This window comes from Anolis carolinensis, chromosome 6 (assembly GCF_035594765.1).
Source record: "Anolis carolinensis isolate JA03-04 chromosome 6, rAnoCar3.1.pri, whole genome shotgun sequence".
NCBI lineage: Eukaryota > Metazoa > Chordata > Lepidosauria > Squamata > Dactyloidae > Anolis > Anolis carolinensis.
In genome coordinates, this window is record NC_085846.1 from 25,194,665 (window position 1) to 25,217,841 (window position 23,177).

The window sequence follows — 23,177 nt, forward strand, 5'->3', positions numbered from 1 at the left end:
TGTCACACTTATATACACAGATATATATCTCACACACATATTTGTTACATATATCACCAATTATATCTATATCTATAAATCAAACATGCATACACATTACATCTTTATATCATACACATATATTTTGATAGAGCACACATACATATGCACACACATATATTACACACAAACATTACATCTATATCTATATATCACAGAAACAAATATACACACACACATATCACACACAGGAATATATATAAAACACATGCAAACATCTCTCTCACACACAGGCATATGTATATTAAACACATGTAAACATCTCACACATACATACATATCACACATACATATCACACACATGTATATATTAATATCTATATATCACACATATACACAGACACAAATATAGTGCCCAAACACACACACATATATATTACACACATGACATTTATATATATCATACATACATATATCTAATGCTCATGTCTATATTTATGGAGCATACATACATATGTATCACACACAAACAGTGCATCTATATATCACATAAACACATATACATACACACATATCACACACAGACATATATATATATAGCACACGGATACATCACATTCAAATATATGTGATGTATATGTCTTTCTCACATGCATATACAAAAATCTATACATGCACAAGGCATGTATGTATTTCTTTAAGAGTTCAACAAGCCCACACCTGAAATAAATTTTCCCATTTTGCGCGTATTTCCAAGGAGCGGGTATTAAATGAGCACAGGGGGATTTAATTCGGATTCAGCCCGAATTCAACATCCAAAGAATGACTCCAGCTTTGAAAAATCAAGATCCTAACCTTCTCGGAAACAACGATTCATTCCCAGTCTAGAAATATTTCGATTCTTGAAGGAGAAGCCTTGAAGGACAAAGTGCACATGGCAGAGAACCGACAAACAAGAGTTTTGAACCAACAAACACACTTTAGGTTCGATTCCTTTTAAGCAACGACACTAGTTCGGATTGAAGCTGGTTTAAAGTGTTTCCAAAGAAGACCCAAATCGAGAGAAGAGTTCCTTTGTCAATTACCGGCTATTTCAAACGAGGCTTTAATGAACCACGGTTGAAAAGACTCGAAACGGAGTTTAGACTTGAAATTAATCACGAAAGTCAAGGCAACCAGACGGGGAAAAAAAAGATCACTAAAGAATCGGCAGAAACGAACCAGTCAAATTAACCTGATATTTAACACCCTGGAATTATTGTCTTTCTGGGGGGAGGAAACTCAACTCCGAAGAGACCCTGAACTTGCCTGTCGTTGAAAATAAAAAAGTAACTCTATGCAAAGGAGAATCACTGTATACCGGTGAACATTTTATACCTGTGTCTCATTTTGTTTGAAAAAATTCCGCCCCTATTACCTCCTATTACCGCCAAGATAATACAATACAACACCATAACACAACAAAACACAATGATATACTGGTGTGCATTTTATACCTGTGTCTCCTTTTGTTTGAAAATTTTCAGCCCCTATTACTTCCTATTATCGCCAAGATAATACAATACAATACAACACAACACAACAAACACAACACAACACAATGATATATCGGTGTACATTTTATACCTATGTCTCATTTTGTTTGACATTTTTCAGCCTGTATTTCCTCTGATTTCCTCTGATATTATATTATATTATACTACAAGCATCTGGACAATTTCAACAGAAAGGAGGAAACCATGAAAATGAACAAAATCTAGCTATCAGTATTTTTTAAAACTCTAAAATCAGGACAGTAAATAAAGAACAACACTCTGAAAACAGGCATTCCAGGCATGAAGCAATCAGGACCAGCTAACACCTCCCAACAAAGGATTCCCCCAGGCAGGAAGCAGCCAGACCTTGAAGCTGAAAGGCCAATCAAGGTGGCCAATTGCAACATTCACACTTGCCTCAAACAGACAAGAGTTTTTCTCCCATCCTGGACTTTCCACATATATATAAATCCCACTTGCCTAGTTTCAAACAGACCTCACAACCTGTGAGGATGCCTGCCATAGATGCAGGCGAAAGGTCAGAAGGGAATGCTTCTGGAACATTGCCATACAGCCCAGAAAACTCACAGCAACCCAGTGATACCGGCCACGAAAGCCTTCGACAACACATTAATAATATATAATATACAGTAATATAATCTTATACCGGTGTACATTTTATACTTGTGTCTTACTTTGTTTGACATTTTTCAGCCTGTATTTCCTCCGATTTCCTCCACCAAGAAAAATATATTATTATTATTATTATTATTATTATTATTATTATTATTATTATTATATGAAAATATATCAATATAAAATTAAATATATTGTAATAAAATCCCAAAAATAATAACATAACAAAAAATAAAATAGAATGGAAGATTGACAAGGAGAAATGTTAAACAAAGATACCGGGGGGGGGGGGGGGGGAGTCGGGCGCATTCAGTGAAAATTATTTTCAGAGACACCCATTAAAACTCGTTAGGAAAGGTGTACGGGGGGAGGGGAAAAAAGGCCTCCCCCGGTTTTCGATTTTGAATAAATCCATTTATTTGTTGCCTCCCAAAGATCCTGAGAAATTAAAGCAACGACGCCTCGATCCGGAGCCACCAAAGAAAGCGAAACGGCGTATGTTTTCATACAATCGTTTGGATTCCCATTGGTTTTGACTTTGCCAAGGCGTCGCATTTGGGGCTGGAATGGCAGCGCTGCCTTTCAAGTCAAGCTCATGAACAGTCTTACCCCTCTGGCTAGCCGATTCTTAGTAATATTAGTATTATTAGCATTCGCAACGGCAGCAGAGATGAGTCCAAACAAAGGCTGCATTTTGAATCGTTTCGAAGGGTATTTTTCCCCCAGGTAGATCTGGGGATGCCCGGGACAGGATAATTCAAAATATATACATTTTAATGAATTATCAAAGCCACAAGCCCTGATAATAACTAGAGAGATGGAGCCATTTCTCTCACACCAGAAGCGACTTGGCTCAATTCGCTTCTGATACATAAAAAAATTGAGTTCAATGAAGTCAAAGACAGGCTAGATCTATACATCCATATAATCCATATAATCAAAGCAGAGATAGTTAACAAAGTAGATCTGCTTTGAACCTGATTCCTGAAGTCGCTCCTGACACGGAAAAAACCCGGATTATATGAATCTACACTGCCATATAATCCGAGTCAAAGCAGATAATCCGGATTTTATATGGCAGAGTAGATCCAGCCTCCTGGAGAGGAAAAGTGAGGTATAAATAAACATAATAATAGTAAATGTAATAATAATAACTCCACCCAACAAAGGATGCCTCCAGGCAGGAAGCAGCCAAGCTTTGAAGCTGTAATGCCATTCAACGCTAATCAAGATAGCCAATTGCAACAGTCACGCTTGCCTCCAACAGACAAGAGTTCTTTCTCCCAACCTGGATTTTCCACAGATATATAAACTCCACTTGCCTAGTTTCCACAACCTCTGAGGATGCCTGCCATAGATGTGGGTGAAACGTCAGGAGAGAGTGCTTCTGGAACATGGCCATACAGCCCAGAAAACTCACAGCAACCCAAAAATAATAACTGCTGCTGTGTAACAAAAGTTTGTGACCCCATCCTAGTGCCATCTTAGACCTATGGGTTCACACTGGAGTATCAATGCAGTTTGACACTGCTTTATATCAGTGCTGGTTCAAATGCTATGTCATCCTGGGAGTTGTCCTTTGGCGAAGTCCCAGCAGAGAAGACTCAAGACCTAAGAAAACTACAACTTTCATTATGTCCATAGCATTGCACCATAGTGGTTAAAACTGTACCAAACTGCATTCATTCCACCTTGTAGATGCGCCCCTAACAATCATCTCTTGGAATCAGAGCCTGTTCCAAGAATAATTAGTCATTGCTGTGGTTCCCTACTCAGAGTAATAAAGACATGTTGTTTTTCAGCCAAGGGACTAGACTAGCAATCGCTTTCATAGATTCCCTCCTCCTCCTCTTGCTGCTGCAGTTGGCCTCCAAGATCATTAAGACATCACCTATATCTCTCTGATCTTGACAGGTGTCAATTACAAAGAAAGGTGGCTGGGATTCAGCGATATAAACAGACACTTGGAGGAAGCCATGGGTGATCAGTCAGGCTTCCCACTCTTTTTGAAGTAAAAGGGCAGGAACAGCTGGAATAATGGCCCCAAATTTTGGAAAGAGATGTCCCAAAGCTCTAATAATCAGTTGACATTGGCCCTGGAGCACTCTGTACATGTTCAAAGGCTCTTCTTGCTCCTTTAGTTGGGAAAAATACCAGGAGTATAACTAACTGGTGGACAGGCCAAATGAGAGCGCTGCTCCACAATAAGATTTCTTGGGCAGCAAATTATTTTTCTTCTTCAGCCACCAAATTTTTAACACTGTACTAAGGTCCCTTTCACACAGCTGAATAAAATCCCACATTATCTGCTTTGAACTGGGATATATGGCAGTGTGGACTCAGATAACCCGGTTCAAAGCAGATATTGTGGGATTTTCTGCCTTGATATTCTGGGTTGTATGGCTGTGTGGAAGGGCCCTAAGGGAGTATTTAGTACAGTATTTAGAAAGAACTATTTAGGCCAGAAGAAGGATAAGACAAAAATGACCAAGGGAATGTGATCACAGATAATAGCTTTCTAAGAACTACAGAGATACTCACAGGAACACCTCAGCAAACCAGAATCCAAAAGTGGCAGGCTAAAACCCAGAACCTCAATCAGTGGCTGATGCCAGGTGAAAGACTCCCTCCTGGGCACACAGAAGACTGGGAGACTTGGAAGGCACTGAACAGACTGCACTCTGGCACCATAAGCTGCAGAGCCAACCTTAAGAAATGGGTTATAAAGTAGAGTCCACGACATACATGCGAGCAAACCACAAACCACCTACTTCAATGCAGTCTGAGCCCTGCCACATGCACAATGCACCTTCTAATAGCAACACCAGAGGCAGTCCAAGTGGGCAGCTACTGGGCAAAAGACATTTAATATTAATGCCAAGTTTTAAAAAAAATCTTTGTGTTTTCAAATATATTACAGCTCGTACCCCCAGTTCACTTCCGACACAAGAAATAAATAAACAGCTAATAGAATACATGTGAATAAAGATCTAAAAGTGCATCTCTCCACTGGAGAATGAATGTAGTTGGACACCACTTGCACTACCATGGCTCAATGCTATGGGATTTCTAGTTGGGTGAGGCACCAATACACTTTGGCACTTTAAAATTACAACTCCCAAGATCCTATGGCTTTGAGCCATGGCAGTTAAAAGTGGCATCAAACTGCATTAATTCTACAGTGAAGAAACACCAAATTTCGATTCTACAATGCTGGAAATTGGAGAACTATAGGAAAATTTCAGGGGAGGCAATCCCCCATTTTGCCACCCATCAATAGCTGCAATTCAAAAGTTCGAGTTCAAATTTCATCCCTATTTTCCAAAGAGTAAGAACAGTTCCTGAGTACAATTCTAAACATGACAATATTTTGCAAGGGAATTGGCCCTGAACAGGCTAACAGAAAACGACTTATGTTTTAGGAACTGGACAGCTTCATACAAATTTATTTACTATATATACTTGAGTATAAGCCTAGTTTTTCAGCCCTTTTTTTAAGACTGAAAAAGCCCCCCTCAGCTTATACTTGGGCGAGGGTCCTGGTTGGCTTATATTTGGGTCAGCTTATACTCAAGAATATATGGTACATTTATTATTTTTCTCTATTATTATTGGTATTATTACATTTATTATTTTTCTCTATTATTGTTGCTACTATTACATTTATTTTACTCTATTTTATTATTATTATTATTATTATTATTAATACATTTATTATTTCACTCTGATCTTATTATTATTATTGCATTTATTATTTTACTCTATTTATTATTATATGTATTATTTTCCTGTATTTATTATTATTATTATTACATGTATTATTTTACTCTATTATTATTTAAAGGCTACATAAGCACATTTACATTGAAGAAAATGAGAATAATGATTTAATCAGAGTTGGACAGTCTTATCTTAAATTTGAGCTTTATGTAAACATTCAAAAACATTTAACCTATTGATGCCTCAATTAATGTAATTTTATTGGTATCTATTTTTATTTCTGAAATTTACCACCCTAGGCTTATACAGGAGTCAATGTTTTCCCAGTTTTTTGTGGTAAAATTAGGTGCCTCGTCTTATATTCTGATCGGCTTATACTCAAGTATATACGGTAATAACCCCGCAATTAATAGCAGCCCAGTTAAGTCAAACTAAAGACTCCTCTGAAGTTTGATGTTAATGTGTTACTGTATTTCAATTTTTGGTGAGTCAACCATTCAAAAGGGATTTTCATTTCACATGGATTATGGATTAGATGTATACTGTATGTTGTGCTTATATTGTCTGTTTTGATAAAGCCAATTGGATTATGGATCAATTTTAAATCCACATTACTATTGATCAAAAGACTTGTTTCTAAGGCCCCGACATATAAAATCCAGATTACCTGATTTGAACTGGATTATATGGCAGTGCAGACTGTAATCCAGTTCAAAGCAGATAATCTGGATCTTATATGGCTGTGTAGAAGGGGCCAAAGAGGTTCTATATACATCCAATAGCTGATACCAAGACAATCTCTATAGGTAAAGGGTCATTGTACAATTATAACTTCCAATACTCTCTTCCATTAAGAATGGAAAGAATATATCTATCTCAGGCATGGGCAAACTTTGGCCCTCCTGGTGTTTTGGACTTCAACTCCCACAATTCCTAACAGCCTACCGGCTGTTAGGAATTGTGGGAGTTGAAGTCCAAAACACCAGGAGGGCCAAAGTTTGCCCATGCCTGATCTATATGGAAAAAGGGACTGCTTTGGAAAGATAGAAATCATTTCAAACTATAGGATTGCAGAAATCCAAACTATAGAGTTACAGGAGGCCCTCTCTTCCCTATTCCTAATTCAATTTCATATATGCATGTATATATTTAGCTAGCATTTCCCCTTTCAGGTTTTTTTTTTTTTGGGAAAATATCAAAACAAAAGAAAATGTTTTGAGTTACAATATTCATGTGTTTTCCATTTCGGGACCATTGGGCGGCTTTAAATGTTTGGTTTTGTTTTTTCAAGATCAATTGCGTCTCTTAAATCCAATAATAATTTTTTCGAAACACAGCAGGCCCCAAAACAAACAAGGCACACAAATCAGGCTTTGCCGCTCTCAGAAAGTCTCAGAAGACAGCTTCATTTTTTAAAAAATAAAATTTTGTTGGGATCTCAATTGAAAGCCAATTTTTGTTGGGGACTCTATGCAAAGCAAACCTCAAAATGGCCCATTTGCAATGCCCATTTGCAATGCAAAACGACCCAAGGAAATATTAATATTTTTTTGCATGCGTTTTTGAAAAAAAAAAATAAACAAAAAGTCAAGCCGTTTCCCATTAAAGGATTCCACAGAGTTTGCCCCGATGTTTGAGAAAACATCTGGATTTTGTCAAAATTATTTAAAATGCTACCCTTTGGACAGGGGTTGAGGGGGTTGGGGTTGAAATATTTGGCAACATGCAATTCCAGAATCATTGGGATCAGTTCCTAAAGGACTTGTTTCAACGATATCCCTGGATAGTATGGCAGGAGGAAAGGGTTTGGGATGGAGAAATGAGAAGGAAAATTGACCATCAGATGTGTCAACAAAGTGCTGGAATCTAAGTATGTAGGCAAGACTTCTCTTTCCAGACCAAAATGTTAATAGACAGAAATGCTCCTAATAGAAACAGAGACAGTATTTCTCTCTATAGAAGAGGCCCTATTCTGGTAAACCAATGGCAAAAAAACTTATAAGTATTGTGGAAGGCTTTTATAGTCAGAATCACTGGATTGCTGTGAATTTTCCGGGCTGCATGGCCATGTTCAAGAAGCATTCTCTCCTGACATTTCACCCACATCTATGGCAGGCATCCTCAGAGGTTGTGAAGTCTGTTGGAAGTTAGGCAAGTTTGGGTTATATATCTGTGGAATGTCCAGGGTGGGAGAAAGAACTCTTGTCTGCTTGAGGCAACTGTGAATGTTGCAACTGGCCACCTTGATTAGCATTGAATGGGCTTGCAGCATCAAAGCCTGGCTGCTTCTTGCCTGGAGGCATCCTTTGTTGGAGGTGTTAGCTAGCACTGGTTGTTTCTTCTCTGTAATTCCCCTGCTTTTTTAGTGTTGTTCTTTATTTACTGTCCTGATTTTGGAATTCTTTAATACTGGTGGCCAGATTTTGTTCATTTTCATTGTTTCCTCCTTTCTTTTGAATGGCCTTGCAACCAGGCTTTGAAGCTGCAAGGCCATTCAATGCCAATCAAGATGGCCAATTGCAACATTCACATTTGCCACCAACAGACAAGAGTTCATTTTCCCACCCTGGACCTTCCACAGATATAAAAACCCCACTTGCCTAGTTTCCAACAGACCTCACAACCTCTGAGGATGCCAGAGATGTGGGCAAAATGTCAGGAGAGAATGCTTCTGGAACATGGCCCTACAGAAAAACTCATAGCAACCCAACTTACAAGTACATGAGTGAGGGGGAGGGGGAAAAGATAGGTATAGGGTGCATCTACACTGTAGAAGTAATACAGTTTGACACCACTTTAACTGCCATGGCTCATTGCTATGGAGTCATGTGAGTTGGAGTTCGGAGAAGCACCAGCACTCTTTGGCAAAGAAATCTAAATATCTTGTTAAACTACAACTCATCATAGCAGATGTATTTTAGGGCCCTCACCAAACTATGAATCCCATGGGATGCACCCATAGCGATTAAAGGGAGATCAAGACACGTCAGTCTCACATGATGAAGAAAGATACTCTGCACATGGTTAAGGGCCATACCACATTGGAAACAGATTGGACTTGGCCCTAGAATGTCAACCTAAGACCTGCCATAAAACTTGTTGGGTGGCTTAAACGACTTTGTCTTCATGTGAGAATCTATTTATATGCACTGGCAAGTTGCAGGATAGTTTTACACAGCAGTGCAAGAGAGACAACAAGGCTATACCTGGAGGCACTTTCAATTTAAATGTCAAGGGGAAAAGCAGGAACAGAGGTGATTATAAGCAAAGGCAGTTAGAAATGGAGTTTCCTCTCAGAGGAAAATGGGAACCAAAATAGGAAGACCACCAAAGACTCTTCTATGGTACATTATAGAGTGAAAGGTGCATTGAGAATAAATATATCAGGTACCATAAAACCAAGGCCCCTTCTACACTGCCATATAAACTCCAGTTTATCTGCTTTGAACTACATTATATGGCAATATAGATTCAGGCCCTGTCTACGCTCCCCTATATCCCAGGATGCTTATCCCAGATTCTCTCCTTATCCCAGATTATCTGACAGTGTAGACTCATATAATCCAGTTCAAATCAGATAATCTGGGATCAAATCCTGGGATATAGGGCAGTGTAGATCAAACCTCATATAATCCAGTTCAAAGCAGATAATGTGGATTATCTGATTTGATAATCTGGATTATATGGCAATATGGAAGGGGCCCAACACATGCTGGCTAAGGGAGCATCTACACTGTAAAATTCATGCAATTATGCATGCAAAAACAGGTGAATTCCAGACAAGAAACAATCAGGGTCAGCAAACACTCCCAACAAAGGATTCCCCCAGGCAGGAAGCAGCCAAGCTTTGAAGTTGGAAGGCTATTCAATGCTAATCAACGTGATCAACTGCAACATTCACACTTGCCTCAAACAGACAAGAGTTCTTTCTCCCACACTGGACATTATTCCACAGATATATAAACCCCACTTGCATAGTTTCCAACAGACCTCACAACCTCTGAGGATGCCTGCCATAGACGTGGGTGAAACGCCAGGGGAGAATGCTTCTGGAACATGGCCATACAGCCCGGTGATTCCGGCCATGAAAGCCTTTGACAACATACCACTTTAACTGCCATAACTCAACACTGTGGAATGCTGGAAGTTGTAATTTGACGAGGCTAAATACCTTATAAAACTACAACTCCCAGAACTCTGTGGCATTGAGCTATAGCAATTTAAATGTCAAGTTGCATTAATTCTGTAGCATAGATGGATCCTAAGATGGAAAAAGTATCAGCACAGCACACTTTTAAATCAATTGTCTTACTTGTTTTTACAAAACACCAATAACAAACCTCCAAGACTTTGTTTGTAGCACTTATTATTTTATAGACCAAGAGACTGAGGCCTAAAAAGAGTCCTAGACATGCTTGTAAACATCAGGAGTCAAAAGCATATTGGGGCCCTTTCATACCACACAGTTACAGTGGTATGATTCTACTTCAACTACCATGGCTGCATTCTTGGGATTTGTAGTTTAGTGGGCCACTAACCTATGCTAGTGAAAGAGCATTCTGAACTTGATGAAACTGAAAGGGGAGGCAATTTGTTCAATTTCTTTCCTGTGCTGAGCCAGGATTACATTGGCTTAGGTCCCATCTACCCTGACATATAATAGTTTAACTGCATTGAACAGCATTATATGAGTCTACACTGCCATATAATGCAATTCAATGCATTATATAACAGTGCAGATGAGGTCTCATACTGAACCAACGAAGCTGCATTGAGAAATATATGAAAAATATGCTATCTAAGGTGCATCTACAGAATAAAATGAATGCATTTGGACACTGCTATGGCTCAATGCTATGGAACCCTGGAAGTTGTAGTTTGGTGGGGCACCAGCATCCTTTGAGAGGGAAGGCTAAAGACCTTGTAAAACTGCAACTCCAATGATTCCATAGCATTGTGCCATGGCAGTCAAAGTGGAGTCAAACTTCATTCATTTTACAGTGAACTCCTAATAGCCACCTCCAGCTTTGTTCTTGATGCCTTGGGTTAAGATGCCCATCATCCCCAGCCAGGCTGGAAAAGAGATTCCTAGTTGTTACAAGAGGGAGCAAAGATCCTTTCTCAGCAAGATCTCAGTTGTGTTCAAAGAGCATTTCACCGAGCTATATTTTCCAGGCAGGTTCACCTCCCCCTTTATCCACCAGTGAACACTTGTGATGTTTTGGTGTCTATCAGGTGAGCTGCCCCCAGGGATAGGAGTTTTGAGAGCCACACCTCAGAGATTTGTTTCCAGCAGGTGATCAGGGAGAAGGCGGTTGAATTGGAAAACAAAACATTTACAGGAAGATATCATTTCTTGAACAAGTTGAATCTACACTGATCCAGTATCTGATCCCAGGTTATATGCTTTGAACTAGATTATATGAGTCTAAACTGACATATAATCCTTTTCAAAACAGATTATATGGGTTCAGATACTAGATTATATGGCAGTGTAGAAGAGGCCTCAGTCATGAAAAAAAACTTCCTATTTTCATTATATAGTGCACCCTGTAATGCACTTGAGTTTATTAATCTTCTACATTTATTAATCGTCTACAATTATTATTATTATTATTATTATTATTATTATTATTATTATTATTATTATTATTTTATTATGACACAGCAAACAAGATAGATATGCTGGATTTCATATCACAAAATCACAAGTCGAACACTTCCCAAGTGTCTAGGACTGGGTGATGTATTTTCGGATGATGCTCGCAGATCCCAGCAGGGTGGCCTTTTGCAGCTGGCAGATCATAATTTTGTCAATGTCTATTGTTTCCAAATGCCAGCTGAGATCTTTTGGCAGGGCACCCAATGTGCCCATCACCACCGGGACCACCTGCACTGGTTTCTGCCAGAGTCTTTGAAGTTCAATCTTGAGGTCCTGATAGCGGCTGAGTTTTTCCTGTTGTTATTATTATTATTATTATTATTATTATTGCATTTCATTAGTGGATTCTAACTTGTATTTTAACTCTGTATATCTTGTCTTTTAATAGTATTTGATCTCTTGCTTTAATGATGTTGTATCCTACCTCGGAGAGGCAGGTAATACATTCATCATCATCATCATTATTTTATTGACACAAAGACATAGTATGACACAGCAAACGAGATATATATGCTGGATTTCGTATTACAAAATCACAAGTCGAACACTTCCCAAGTACTTAGGACTGTGTGATATTTATTATTATTATTGTATGACACAGCAAACAAGATAGACATGCTGGATTTCATATCACAAAATCACAAGTCGAAAACTTCCCAAGTGTCTAGGACTGTGTTATGTATTTTCGGATGATGCGCGCAGATCCCAGTAGGGTGGCCTTTTGCAGTTGATGATGATGATGATTATTATTATTATTTCTGTCTCTCAATTGTAAATTGTAGATTTCCAGTCACAAAAAAGTATTGTAGAACCCCCCTCTGTTTTGTAAAAACCCTTGCTCAACTGTATATGTTACTCAGACAAAGCTAGTCTGTGCTGTTTCACTTATGTGAGTGTTGATGGATGCAGTAAAGAGGGCAGATATAAACCAAGATTAGAATCCTATGCAAATCCAAGACAGCAAGGGCCATTGGATTTAGTGGTGTTTTCTGTCTGAGGAGACAAACACATCTGATAACACACCCAACTTTGTTAAACTTCTTGGCTCGAACACAGCTTTTAAAATTATTATGATTATGAATTTGCAGTCACCTGATGTCTACCCTGCCTTTCCTTCAATAGATGTAAGAAATGCAGGCAAATAATAACAAGATGGGAGCTTTCAAACTTGCATGTGTTCTAAGAAATGAAACCAATTTTGTTTTTGTTTTTTTAATGTTCTTTTGTCAGGTGCAAGCCCCAGTGAGTTCAATACACCACCACCACCACCATCATCATCATCATCTTGACAATTATTGAAGTGTTATAATTTGTTCAGTAGGTATGCCTAGCTTATCCTTTCTTTTCATGATACTGGAGGAAGATTAATACTGGAGGAAATTTTGATAGGGTGTATGACAAACTAAGGCCCCTTCCACACAGCTGAATAAAATCCCACATTATCTGCTTTGAATCAGAATATATGGCAGTGTAGACTCAGATAACCCACTTCAAAGCAGATATTGTGGATTTTCTGCCTTGATATTCTGGATTATATGGCTGTGTGGAAAAGCCCTAACATATCTGACAAAACATCTTTCTGCTCACCTTCTAACGCCAACAAAACAAGCATTCAAACACACACCAGTACAGCTTGTTATATAATGCTTCCAAGTCATTTCTGATCTATTATTATTATTATTATTATTATTATTATTATTATTATTATTATTATGTTTATGCTTTTCTTTCCACAAAAGAGACCCACGGCACACCTATCATAGGGTTTTCTTGGAAGAATTTACTGGTATTCAGAGGGTCCTTTTTATTTAATCCTCCCCCATTGCTTTCCTCTGAGGATGAGAGTGTGTGACTTTCTCAAGGTCATCCAGTGAGTATCCACAGCTGAGCAGGGAAGACTGGAGTAATAGTCCAAACTCAAACCACTACTTCCATGGACAACTTCGGCCCCTTCTACACTGCCATATAATCCATATTATTAAAGCAAATAATCCACAGGATCTGCTTTGAACTGGATTCTGTGAGACTACACTGCCATATAAACCAGTTCAAAACTGATAATCTGGATTTTATTTGGCAGTGTAGATGGGGGCCTAGAATGGGCCCTCTACATCACCCCCAAAGTATTCCAAATTACTATATTATTATTATTATCATTATTATTATTATTATTATTACTATTATTAGTAGTATCATCATCATCATTATTATGTTTGTTGTTATGTTTATTTATAACCCACTTTTTTCTCCACAAGGAGTCTCAGGGCCCTACCAGACAGGCCCTATATACCAGGATCTGATTCCAGATTTTTCTGTTTATCCCAGATTATCTGGCAGTGTGGATTCATATAATCCAGTTCAAAGCAGATAATCTGGATTGTATTTGGCAGTGTAGATGGGGCCTAGAGGGGGCCTTCTACATCACCCTCTCAAAGTATTCCAAGTTGCTATATTATTATTATTAGTATCATCATCATCATCATCATCATCATCATCATCATCATCATCATCATCATCATCGCTATGTTGATTATTATGTTTATTTATACCCCACTTTTTCTCTCCACAAGGAGACTCAGGGCCCTTCCAGACAGCCTTATATCCCAGGATCTGATTCCAGGTTTTCTGTTTATCCTCGATTATCTGGCAGTGTGGACTCATATAATCCAATTTAAAGCAGAAAACCTGGGATCAGATATTGGGATATAGGGCCAGTCTGGAAGGGCCCTGGAAGAAGCTTACAATAAAAAGCATTTCAAGACAATTTAAAATCTACAGATAGGCAAACACTGAAGCAGAACCAAATATCAATGGTATTGAAAATGGCATTTTATATCCCTGCTTTCTTGCCCATTCCAGGCAAAGACTCCCCCCTTCTTCCCTCCAGTTTGAGAAGAGAGTTCTCAAGTGAAGCCAAATGTGCTTTCTACCCTCTGCACACATTTTTCCATACCATAAAGGACTTTAATCCGAATTAGCGGCTGGCTGTGGAAACAGGCTCTGGGGGGATCCACGCTTAAAGGGACAACCTTTTAAACTCAGTAGGAACTCCCTCCGGAAGCTCTGAAGCATCACTTATGGGGGTAGACAATTAATAGGGGATACACGCTTAATAGGGACATCTATTTGAGGCGTCTCTTAAAGGTATACACGCCTCATTGTCAAAACATCACTCACAGGAATCATGAGGCAGATGGAACCGCAGCTGAACTGGACTCCACCAGCCTATGCTGGTCATATAAAACAGTTCAAACTGCACTATAATGGTAGTGTGTTGATAGTCTTTAGGTTTTAAATTGTATATGGTGTTGTTTTGAAGCATTGTTCTCTGCTTTTTTTCTCTTTAGGAGAAAAATAAATCAGTAAATATTATTATTATTATTATTATTATTATTATTAATAATATACGAAATCCAGCATATCTATCTTGTTTGCTGTGTCATACAATGTCGTTGTGTCAATAATAATAATAATAATAATAATAATAATAATAATAATGGGATACAGATTTCCCTTCTCGCCAGAATTATCAGCCAAGGTTCCTATTACACTATGTGACAACATTTGAAAACAAAAGTGTTTGAAAGTGTTATTTCCTCCTGAATGGTGCGGTCCTTACTTTGAAAGTGGTTGTTATACTCCAAAATACTTCGTTTTTTGTGGCTGCCACAAACTATGTTGAATTGGCAGAGACTCTTATGAGAGATTCATTGAAAAACTAACTTAAAATGTGCCGCAGGATGTCCCGCAAAAACAAAACTTTGGCAGTTTAATAAACTTTTCCCCATGTTTTTAATGGTAGAACCAATCAGGAAACAACATTTATAACCCAGGAAACAAAATCGTGTTACATAGTGTAAGTTTTAAATTATACATGGTGTTGTTTTGAACCATTGCTCATGGCTTTGAATCTCTTTAGGAAAAAAACACAAAGAGGTAAGTAAATAATAGAATAATAATACTATAAAATTAATAATAATAACTTTAATAGGGAGATAACAGCTTTCCCTTCTCGCCAGAGCCATCAGCCAAGATTCCTATTACACTAAGAGATCAAAATTTGAAGAAGAAAAATAATGTTCCTGGTTTGAAAGTGATTTTTTATACTTTTATTACGGTTTTATCCTGAATTGTTTTAATATGAATGAGGTTTAATACTGTTTTAATATTTGTATATTTGAAGTTGTATTGTAATGTTTTTTATTTGAGCCTCTTTGAGTCACAACTGAATAAAATCCCACATTTTCTGCTTTGAACTGGAATATATGGCAGTGTGGACTCAGATAACCCAGTTCAAAGCAGATATTGTGGGATTTTCTGCCTTGATATTCTGGGTTATATGGCTGTGTGAAAGGGTCCTCCGTTTCCGTATGGAGAGAAAAATCGGGATATAAATAAACATATTATTATTATTATTATTAATGTGTTATTTCCTGTTTAATTGTGCGGTACTTACTTTGACAGTTGTTATACACCAGAAACTAATAATTATAATAAAAATATAATAATAAAATAACATAATAATAATAATAATAATAATAATAATAATAATAATTTTAATAGGAGGATACAGCTTTCCCTTCTCGCCAGAGTCCTCAACCAAGATTCCTATTACACTTTGTAATCACAATTTTAAAAAGGTTCTGTTCCTGGTTTGAAAGTGTTATTTCCTGTTTAATTTTGTGGTACTTACTTGGAAAGTTCTTGTTATACTCTAGAAACTAATAATAATAATAATAATAATAATAATAATAAATACAAATAAATAAAAATATTTTAATAGGGAGATACAGCTTTCTCATCTCGCCAGAGCCATCAGCCAAGATTCCTATTACACTAGGTAATCAAAATGTGAAAAATGGTTCTGTTCCTGGTTTGAAAGTGTTATTTCCTGTCGAATTGTGCGGTACCTACTTGGAAAGTAGTTGTTATACTGCAGAAACTAATAATAATAACAACAATAATAATAATATAATAATAAAATATAATAATGATGATAATAATAGTAATAATAACATGAAAGTGATAAAATATGATAAATATAATAATAGTGAAATTTAATAATGATTACAGTAATAATAATAATAATAATAATAATATAAAAATGATAAAATATAATAATAGTGAAATATAATGATGATAGTAATAATAATAATATAAAAATGATAAAATATAATAATAGTGAAATATAATGACAGCAACAACAATCATATTAGTACTGTTCCATTATCAGGGTGGACTCCAAAAGGGGGTCTAAACAGAGAAGGATAGTCCATAATAACAATAATAATTTTACAGGGCCGTAGCCAGAAAAAAATTTCGGGTTTTTTTTTTAATTTCGGGGGGGGGGTTGAACCCCTAGCACCGCCCACCCCCGCTACAAACCTGTCAATATCTGCTTGAGATAGTGCCTGGAGGGACTCTTAATGTTTTGCGTCTCATAGACTTAGCATGGGGATTTGGTTAACCAGTTAAAATTCATGAGTAAACCAGGTTTTTTTTATAACCTGAAATTTTTCGGGGGGGGGGGGGGGTTGAACCCCTAACCCCCCCCCCCCTTGCTACAGGCCTGAATTTTTATAGATTGGCCCCTAGGCCAGGCATGGGCAAACTTCAGCCCGCTAGGTGTTTGGGATTTCAACTCTCACAACGGCTGTTAGGAATTGTGGGAGTTGAAGTCCAAAATACCTGGAGGGCCCAAATCTGCCCATGTTTAAGTTAAAATAAAACAGTTGTAACAATACAGTCAACAAATATGACAAAACTGAATATATACAACCTATTTCCTTATCTCCCCTACCATTGACCCCGATCAGATCCACATATGTGGTTCTCAAACGTATTGTTTTGCTGAAATACAGAGCTGACGATAATAATAATAATTTTAATAGAGGGAGCTTTCCTATCTGGCCAGCCAAGACTCCTATTGTCGGCTCGCGTGACAAGGAGGACTAGGGACATACAAAGCTAGTCTTGAATGGCATTGGGTGGGTGGGTGGGAGTGCCATAGGGATGGAGTGGGCTTCCCAGGCCCGGGCCTGTCCTTACCGGTCTCCTCCAGCCTCGTCCCGTGGAGGCTCAAGGCGCTGGAGGTCTGCGGGTAAGGCGAGGAGTAGGAGGCGCCGTGGTAGGGGTGGTGGGGATAGAAAGCGTGGTGAGGGCTGCCCCCTCCGCCTGCCCCGGGGTAAGCAGGATAGACCAAGGGTCTGCCGTAGGAGGAAGATGCGGAGGAAGAGGAGGAGGAAGGAGGGAAGGCTCCTCCGTCGGACAGCGGCTGCAGGGCTTGGAGGGTGTATTGCTGCTGCTGCTGCTGTGGTGGGGTTGGGTGGTGAGGAGAAGGCGGAGGTCCCCCCAACCCGAAGTCCAAAAAGGCCGCTTTGGAAGGGTCCGGGGGTGGAGGACCCCCCAGCAAACTCTCAGCCAAAGAGTTCATCGTCATCATCCAAACCTCGGCTGGAGAGCGAGGAGCGGCAGCATCCAGAGGCAAGAATGGTCTGTCGGGAGAAAGTGCTACCAGTTGCCCGGCTCCATCGTTGCTCACCAAGCAAAGCGACGCCTTCTCGACTCGTCCATGGAAGCCTACCAACGCCTTCTCTTTCCTCCGCGTTGGAGAAAGGAGGAGGGGGAGCCAAAAGAAAGGCGCCCGAAGGGTATTCCTTGCCTCCCCCCCCCTTCCTCCTTGGTCTCCTTTCATGTCCCCAAACTCCTCCTTCCCCTTCTTGGGATTGGCCAGATTCCTTAGTGACGCGTCCAGGAGCCCCTGGGGACATCCCTCCTGAAAGATAAGCATCTCTCTTCATCTTTGAAGTCGGAAGCCCTGCCCACCAGCCCCAATCTCTCTCCCCCTTTTCTCCTCCCCGTGGAAGTTCCGAAAGGCAAGCCTCCGACAGGTTGAGGCACGTCTATTTTTCTCACCTGTATTGCAAGGAGAGGAGGGCAGGAACGAGTGTTTGTCATATGTCCCTGTTGCGGGGGACATTGGCTGGGGAGTATGGGTTCGAAAGGGAGGGGAGATTTGAAGAAAGCAAACGATACAGTAACTAATTAATACCGATGGGGAGGAGAGGAGAAATGTCTCTCTCAACAGGCCTGGACAGGTTGATTTCTATCCCTCCCCCTTTACCTCTGGAGAAGTGGAAAGCAATCAATGTTTGTCAACATATTTAAGGAACCATATAATCCCTTAGCACAGGGATTCCCAAAGTCTGGTTCTCTACGAGTTTGGGACATCACCCAATGGAACTACAGTAGAGTCTCGCTCCCACACATTTTTGTAGTCAATGTTTTCAATGCATTGTGATATTTTGGTGCTAAATTCGTAAATACAGTAATTACTACATAGCATTAATGTGTAATGAACTACTTTTTCTGTCAAATTTGTTGTATAACATGATGTTTTGGTGCTTAATTTGTAAAATCATAACCTATTTTGATGTTTAATAGGCTTTTCCTTAATCTCTCCTTATTATCCAACATATTTGCTTATCCAACGTTCTGCCAGGCCCGTTTATGTTGGATAAGTGAGACTCTACTGCATTTGAACTTGCTTTTTATATAAAACTAGCTGTGCCCGGCCACGCGTTGCTGTGACTTAGTCTGGTGGTGTTGGTCAGTCTACATTAGGTTGTATTTATGCTGTGACCTCCACCTTCTTTATACTCACACTAGCTGTGCCCGGCCACGCGTTGCTGTGGCTTAGTCTGGTGGTGTTGGTCCGTCTACATTAGGTTGTATTTATGCTGTGACCTCCACCCTTCTTTATACTCACATTAGTAGTAGTATTTGAAGTCTGTTACCTTCTTCAGTTTTTGTGTTGATTGATAATTGCTTGAGATCCCTGTTGTCTTTGGTTTGTTGTTAATTGTAATGCCTGATTCTGCTGAGTGCGGTTTATATTTTTATTGTGGTACAATAGTCTTTTTTTTTGCTTTGCCTGTGTAGGTGTTTATTATTATTGTTGTTATAGTGGTCATGAAGGCTGGATAAGTTAGATGATACTGTATTGTTTTTTGGAGGGCCAGTGTAGCACTGACTGGCTTGTCAGCCTCAGTGCCTGGCTGTTTCTTGCCTGTGATGGTGTTGATTCTTGTTGTTGTTGTTGTTGTTGTTGTTGTTGTCATTGTTATTATTGTAATTGTTTTTTTGGAGGCCAATGTGAATGTAGGGATTGGGGAGGTGGATGAGTTGTGTTGTCAAATTTTGTATTTGTTATAGTCACAATGCGTTGTTGTGAGTTTTGTGGGTCCGGATTGTGGTTTTGTGGTGTGGTTGTGTTGTTACAACTGAGAGGCAAGGCTTTTGTGTTGTGTTGCCAAGTTTCGTATTTCTGGGGCGTTTAGTTGTGTGCCAAGTTTTGTATTTCTGGAGCGTTTAGTTGTGTTGTTATAGTCACGATGCATTGTTGTGAGTTTTGTGGGTCCGGATTGTGGTTTTGTGGTGTGGTTGTGTTGTTACAATCGGGAGGGAATGCTTTTGTGTTGTGTTGCCAAGTTTCGTATTTCTGGGGCGTTTAGATGTGTTGTTATAGTCATGATGCGTTGTTGTGAGTTTTGTGGGTCCGGTGTGGTTTTGTGGTGTGGTTGTGTTGTTACAACTGGGAGGCAAGGCTTTTGCATTGTTTTGCCAAGTTTTGTATTTCTGGGGCGTTTAGTTGTGTTGTTTAGTCATGATGCGTTATTGTGAGTTTTGTGGGTCCGGATTGTGGTTTTGTGTTGTGGTTATGTTCTTACAACTGGGAGGCAAGGCTTTTGCGTTGTGTTGTCAAATTTTGTATTTCTGGGGCGTTTAGTTGTGTTATAGTCACGATGCGTTGTTGTGAGTTTTGTGGGTCCGGATTGTGGTTTTGTGGTGTAGTTGTGTTGTTACAACTGGGAGAAAAGGCTTTTGTGTTGTGTTGTCAAGTTTTGTATTTCTGGGGCGTTTAGTTGTGTGCCAAATTTCGTATTTCTGGGGCGTTTAGTTGTGTTGTTATAGTCACGATGCATTGTTGTGAGTTTTGTGGGTCCGTATTTTGGTTTTGTGGTGTGGTTGTGTTGTTACATCCGGGAGGCAAGGCTTTTGCGCTGTGTTGTCAAGTTTTATATTTCTGGGGCGTTTAGTTGTGTGCCAAGTTTCGTATTTCTGGGGCGTTTAGTTGTGTTGTTATAGTCACGATGCATTGTTGTGAGTTTTATGGGTCCAGATTGTGGTTTTGTGGTGTGGTTGTGTTGTTACAACCTGGAGGGAAGGCTTTTGCGTTGTGTTGCCAAGTTTCGTATTTCTGGGGTGTTTAGTTGTGTTGTTATAGTCACGATGCGTTGTTGTGAGTTTTGTGGGTCCTGTGTGGTTTTGTGGTGTGGTTGTGTTGTAACAACTGGGAGGCAAGGCTTTTGCATTGTGTTGCCAAGTTTTGTATTTCTGGGGCGTTTAGTTGTGTTGTTATCGCATGATGCGTTGTTGTGAGTTTTGTGGGTCTGGATTGTGGTTTTGTGGTGTGGTTCTGTTGTTGTAACCTGGAGGCAAGCCTTTTGCATTGTGTTGCCAAATTTCGTATTTCTGGGATGTTTAGTTTTGTTGTTATAGTCACTGCGCAAACAACTTTATCATTTTATATATATAGATTAGTAGTAGTATTTGAAGTCTGTTACCTTGTTCAATTTTTGTGTTGATTGATAATTGCTTGAGATCCCTGTTGTCTTTGGTTTGTTGTTAGTTGTAATGTCTGATTCTGCTGAGTGCGGTTTATATTTTTATTGTGGTACAATAGTCTTTCTTTTGTTTTGCCTGTGTAGGTGTTTATTATTATTGTTGTTCTAGTGGTCATGAAGGTTGGATAAGTTGGATGCTACTGTATTGTTTTATGGAGGCCCAGTGTAGCACTGACTGGCCTCTCAGCCTCAGTGCCTGGCTGCTTCTTGCCTGTGATGGTGTTGATTCTTGTTGCTGTTGTCATTGTTATTATTGTAATTGTTTTTTTTTTGGAGGCCAAGTGTGAATGTAGGGATTGGGGAAGTGTTGGCGTTGTTGTGAGTTTTGTGGGTCCGGATTGTGGTTTTGTGGTGTGGTTGTGTTGTTACAACTGAGAGGCAAGGCTTTTGTGTTGTGTTGCCAAGTTTTGTATTTCTGGGGCATTTAGTTGTGTTGTTATAGTCACGATGCACTGTTGTGAGTTTTGTGGGTCCGGATTGTGGTTTTGTGGTGTGGTTGTGTTGTTACAATCGGGAGGGAATGCTTTTGTGTTGTGTTGCCAAGTTTTGTATTTCTGGGGCGTTTAGTTGTGTTGTTATAGTCACGATGCGTTGTTGTGAGTTTTATGGGTCCAGATTGTGGTTTTGTGGTGTGGTTGTGTTATTACAACCGGGAGGCAAGGCTTTTGCATTGTGTTGTCAAGTTTTATATTTCTGGGGCGTTTAGTTGTGTGCCAAGTTTCGTATTTCTGGGGCGTTTAGTTGTGTTGTTATAGTCACGATGCGTTGCTGTGAGTTTTATGGGTCCGGATTGAGGTTTTGTGGTGTGGTTGTGTTGTTACAACCTGGAGGGAAGGCTTTTGCGTTGTGTTGTTAAGTTTTATATTTCTGGGGCGTTTAGTTGTGTGCCAAGTTTCGTATTTCTGGGGCATTTAGTTGTGTTGTTATAGTCACGATGCATTGTTGTGAGTTTTATGGGTCCGGATTGTGGTTTTGTGGTGTGGTTGTGTTGTTACAACCTGGAGGGAAGGCTTTTGCATTGTGTTGCCAAGTTTCGTATTTTTGGGGCGTTTAGTTGTGTTGTTATAGTCACGATGCGTTGTTGTGAGTTTTGTGGGTCCTGTGTGGTTTTGTGGTGTGGTTGTGTTGTTACAACTGGGAGGCAAGGCTTTTGCATTGTGTTGCCAAGTTTTGTATTTCTGGGGCGTTTAGTTGTGTTGTTATCGCATGATGCGTTGTTGTGAGTTTTGTGGGTCTGGATTGTGGTTTTGTGGTGTGGTTGTGTTGTTGTAACCTGGAGGCAAGCCTTTTGTATTGTGTTGCCAAATTTCGTATTTCTGGGATGTTTAGTTTTGTTGTTATAGTCACTGCGCAAACAACTTTATCATTTTATATATATAGATGAGCACATTGTTTTAATTTTTTATCATGTTTAAATTGTGATGTTATTATTGGATTGTTGTATGTTGTCTGCTGGTATTGAATGTTTACCATGTGTAAACCGCCCTGAGTCCATAGGGGAGATAGAGCGGTATGTAAATAAAGTTTTGTTGTTGTTGTTTATCAGCTCCCAGCATCCCCAGCCACTTTGGCGAATGGTCAGAGATCCTGAAGTACAAAATTCTTATTGGAGCATAGTTTGCTTTAGTACAGGTGTGGGCAAACTTTGGCCCTCCAGGTGGCCCTCCAGGTGTTTTGGACTTCAACTACCAGCTGTTAGGAATTGTGGGAGTTGAAGTCCAAAACACCTGGAGGGTTGAAGTTTGCCCATGCTTGCCTTAGCAAAACAGAGGGTGGAATAATACTATATGACACGGTTTCTGTGTCTGTGTTATAAATGCAATTTCCTAATTAGTTCTATCACAAAACATGGAAAAATTATTAAACTGCCTTAACTATATTTTTATGGGACATCCTGCAGAACATTTTGCCATATTTTTTTTAATGAATATCTCATCCAGTCACAGGCAATTCAACATA

General features: G+C 39.3%; 1 protein-coding gene across 2 annotated transcripts in view; it reads right to left on the reverse strand.

Annotated features, from left to right (window-relative positions):
• Positions 1–18,337, reverse strand: part of LOC100553778 (homeobox protein box-5) — a 41,511-nt gene extending 23,174 nt beyond the window's left edge. Inside the window, exon 1 of one of the 2 annotated variants that reach the window (XM_062984646.1) lies at positions 17,581–18,337. In XM_062984646.1, coding sequence (XP_062840716.1) covers positions 17,581–18,322 — 742 coding nt within the window. In that variant the 5' untranslated portion in view covers positions 18,323–18,337. The remainder of the gene's footprint in view (positions 1–17,580) is intronic. The other variant, XM_062984647.1, reaches the window with a different exon arrangement.
• Positions 18,338–23,177: the final 4,840 nt, after the last annotated feature.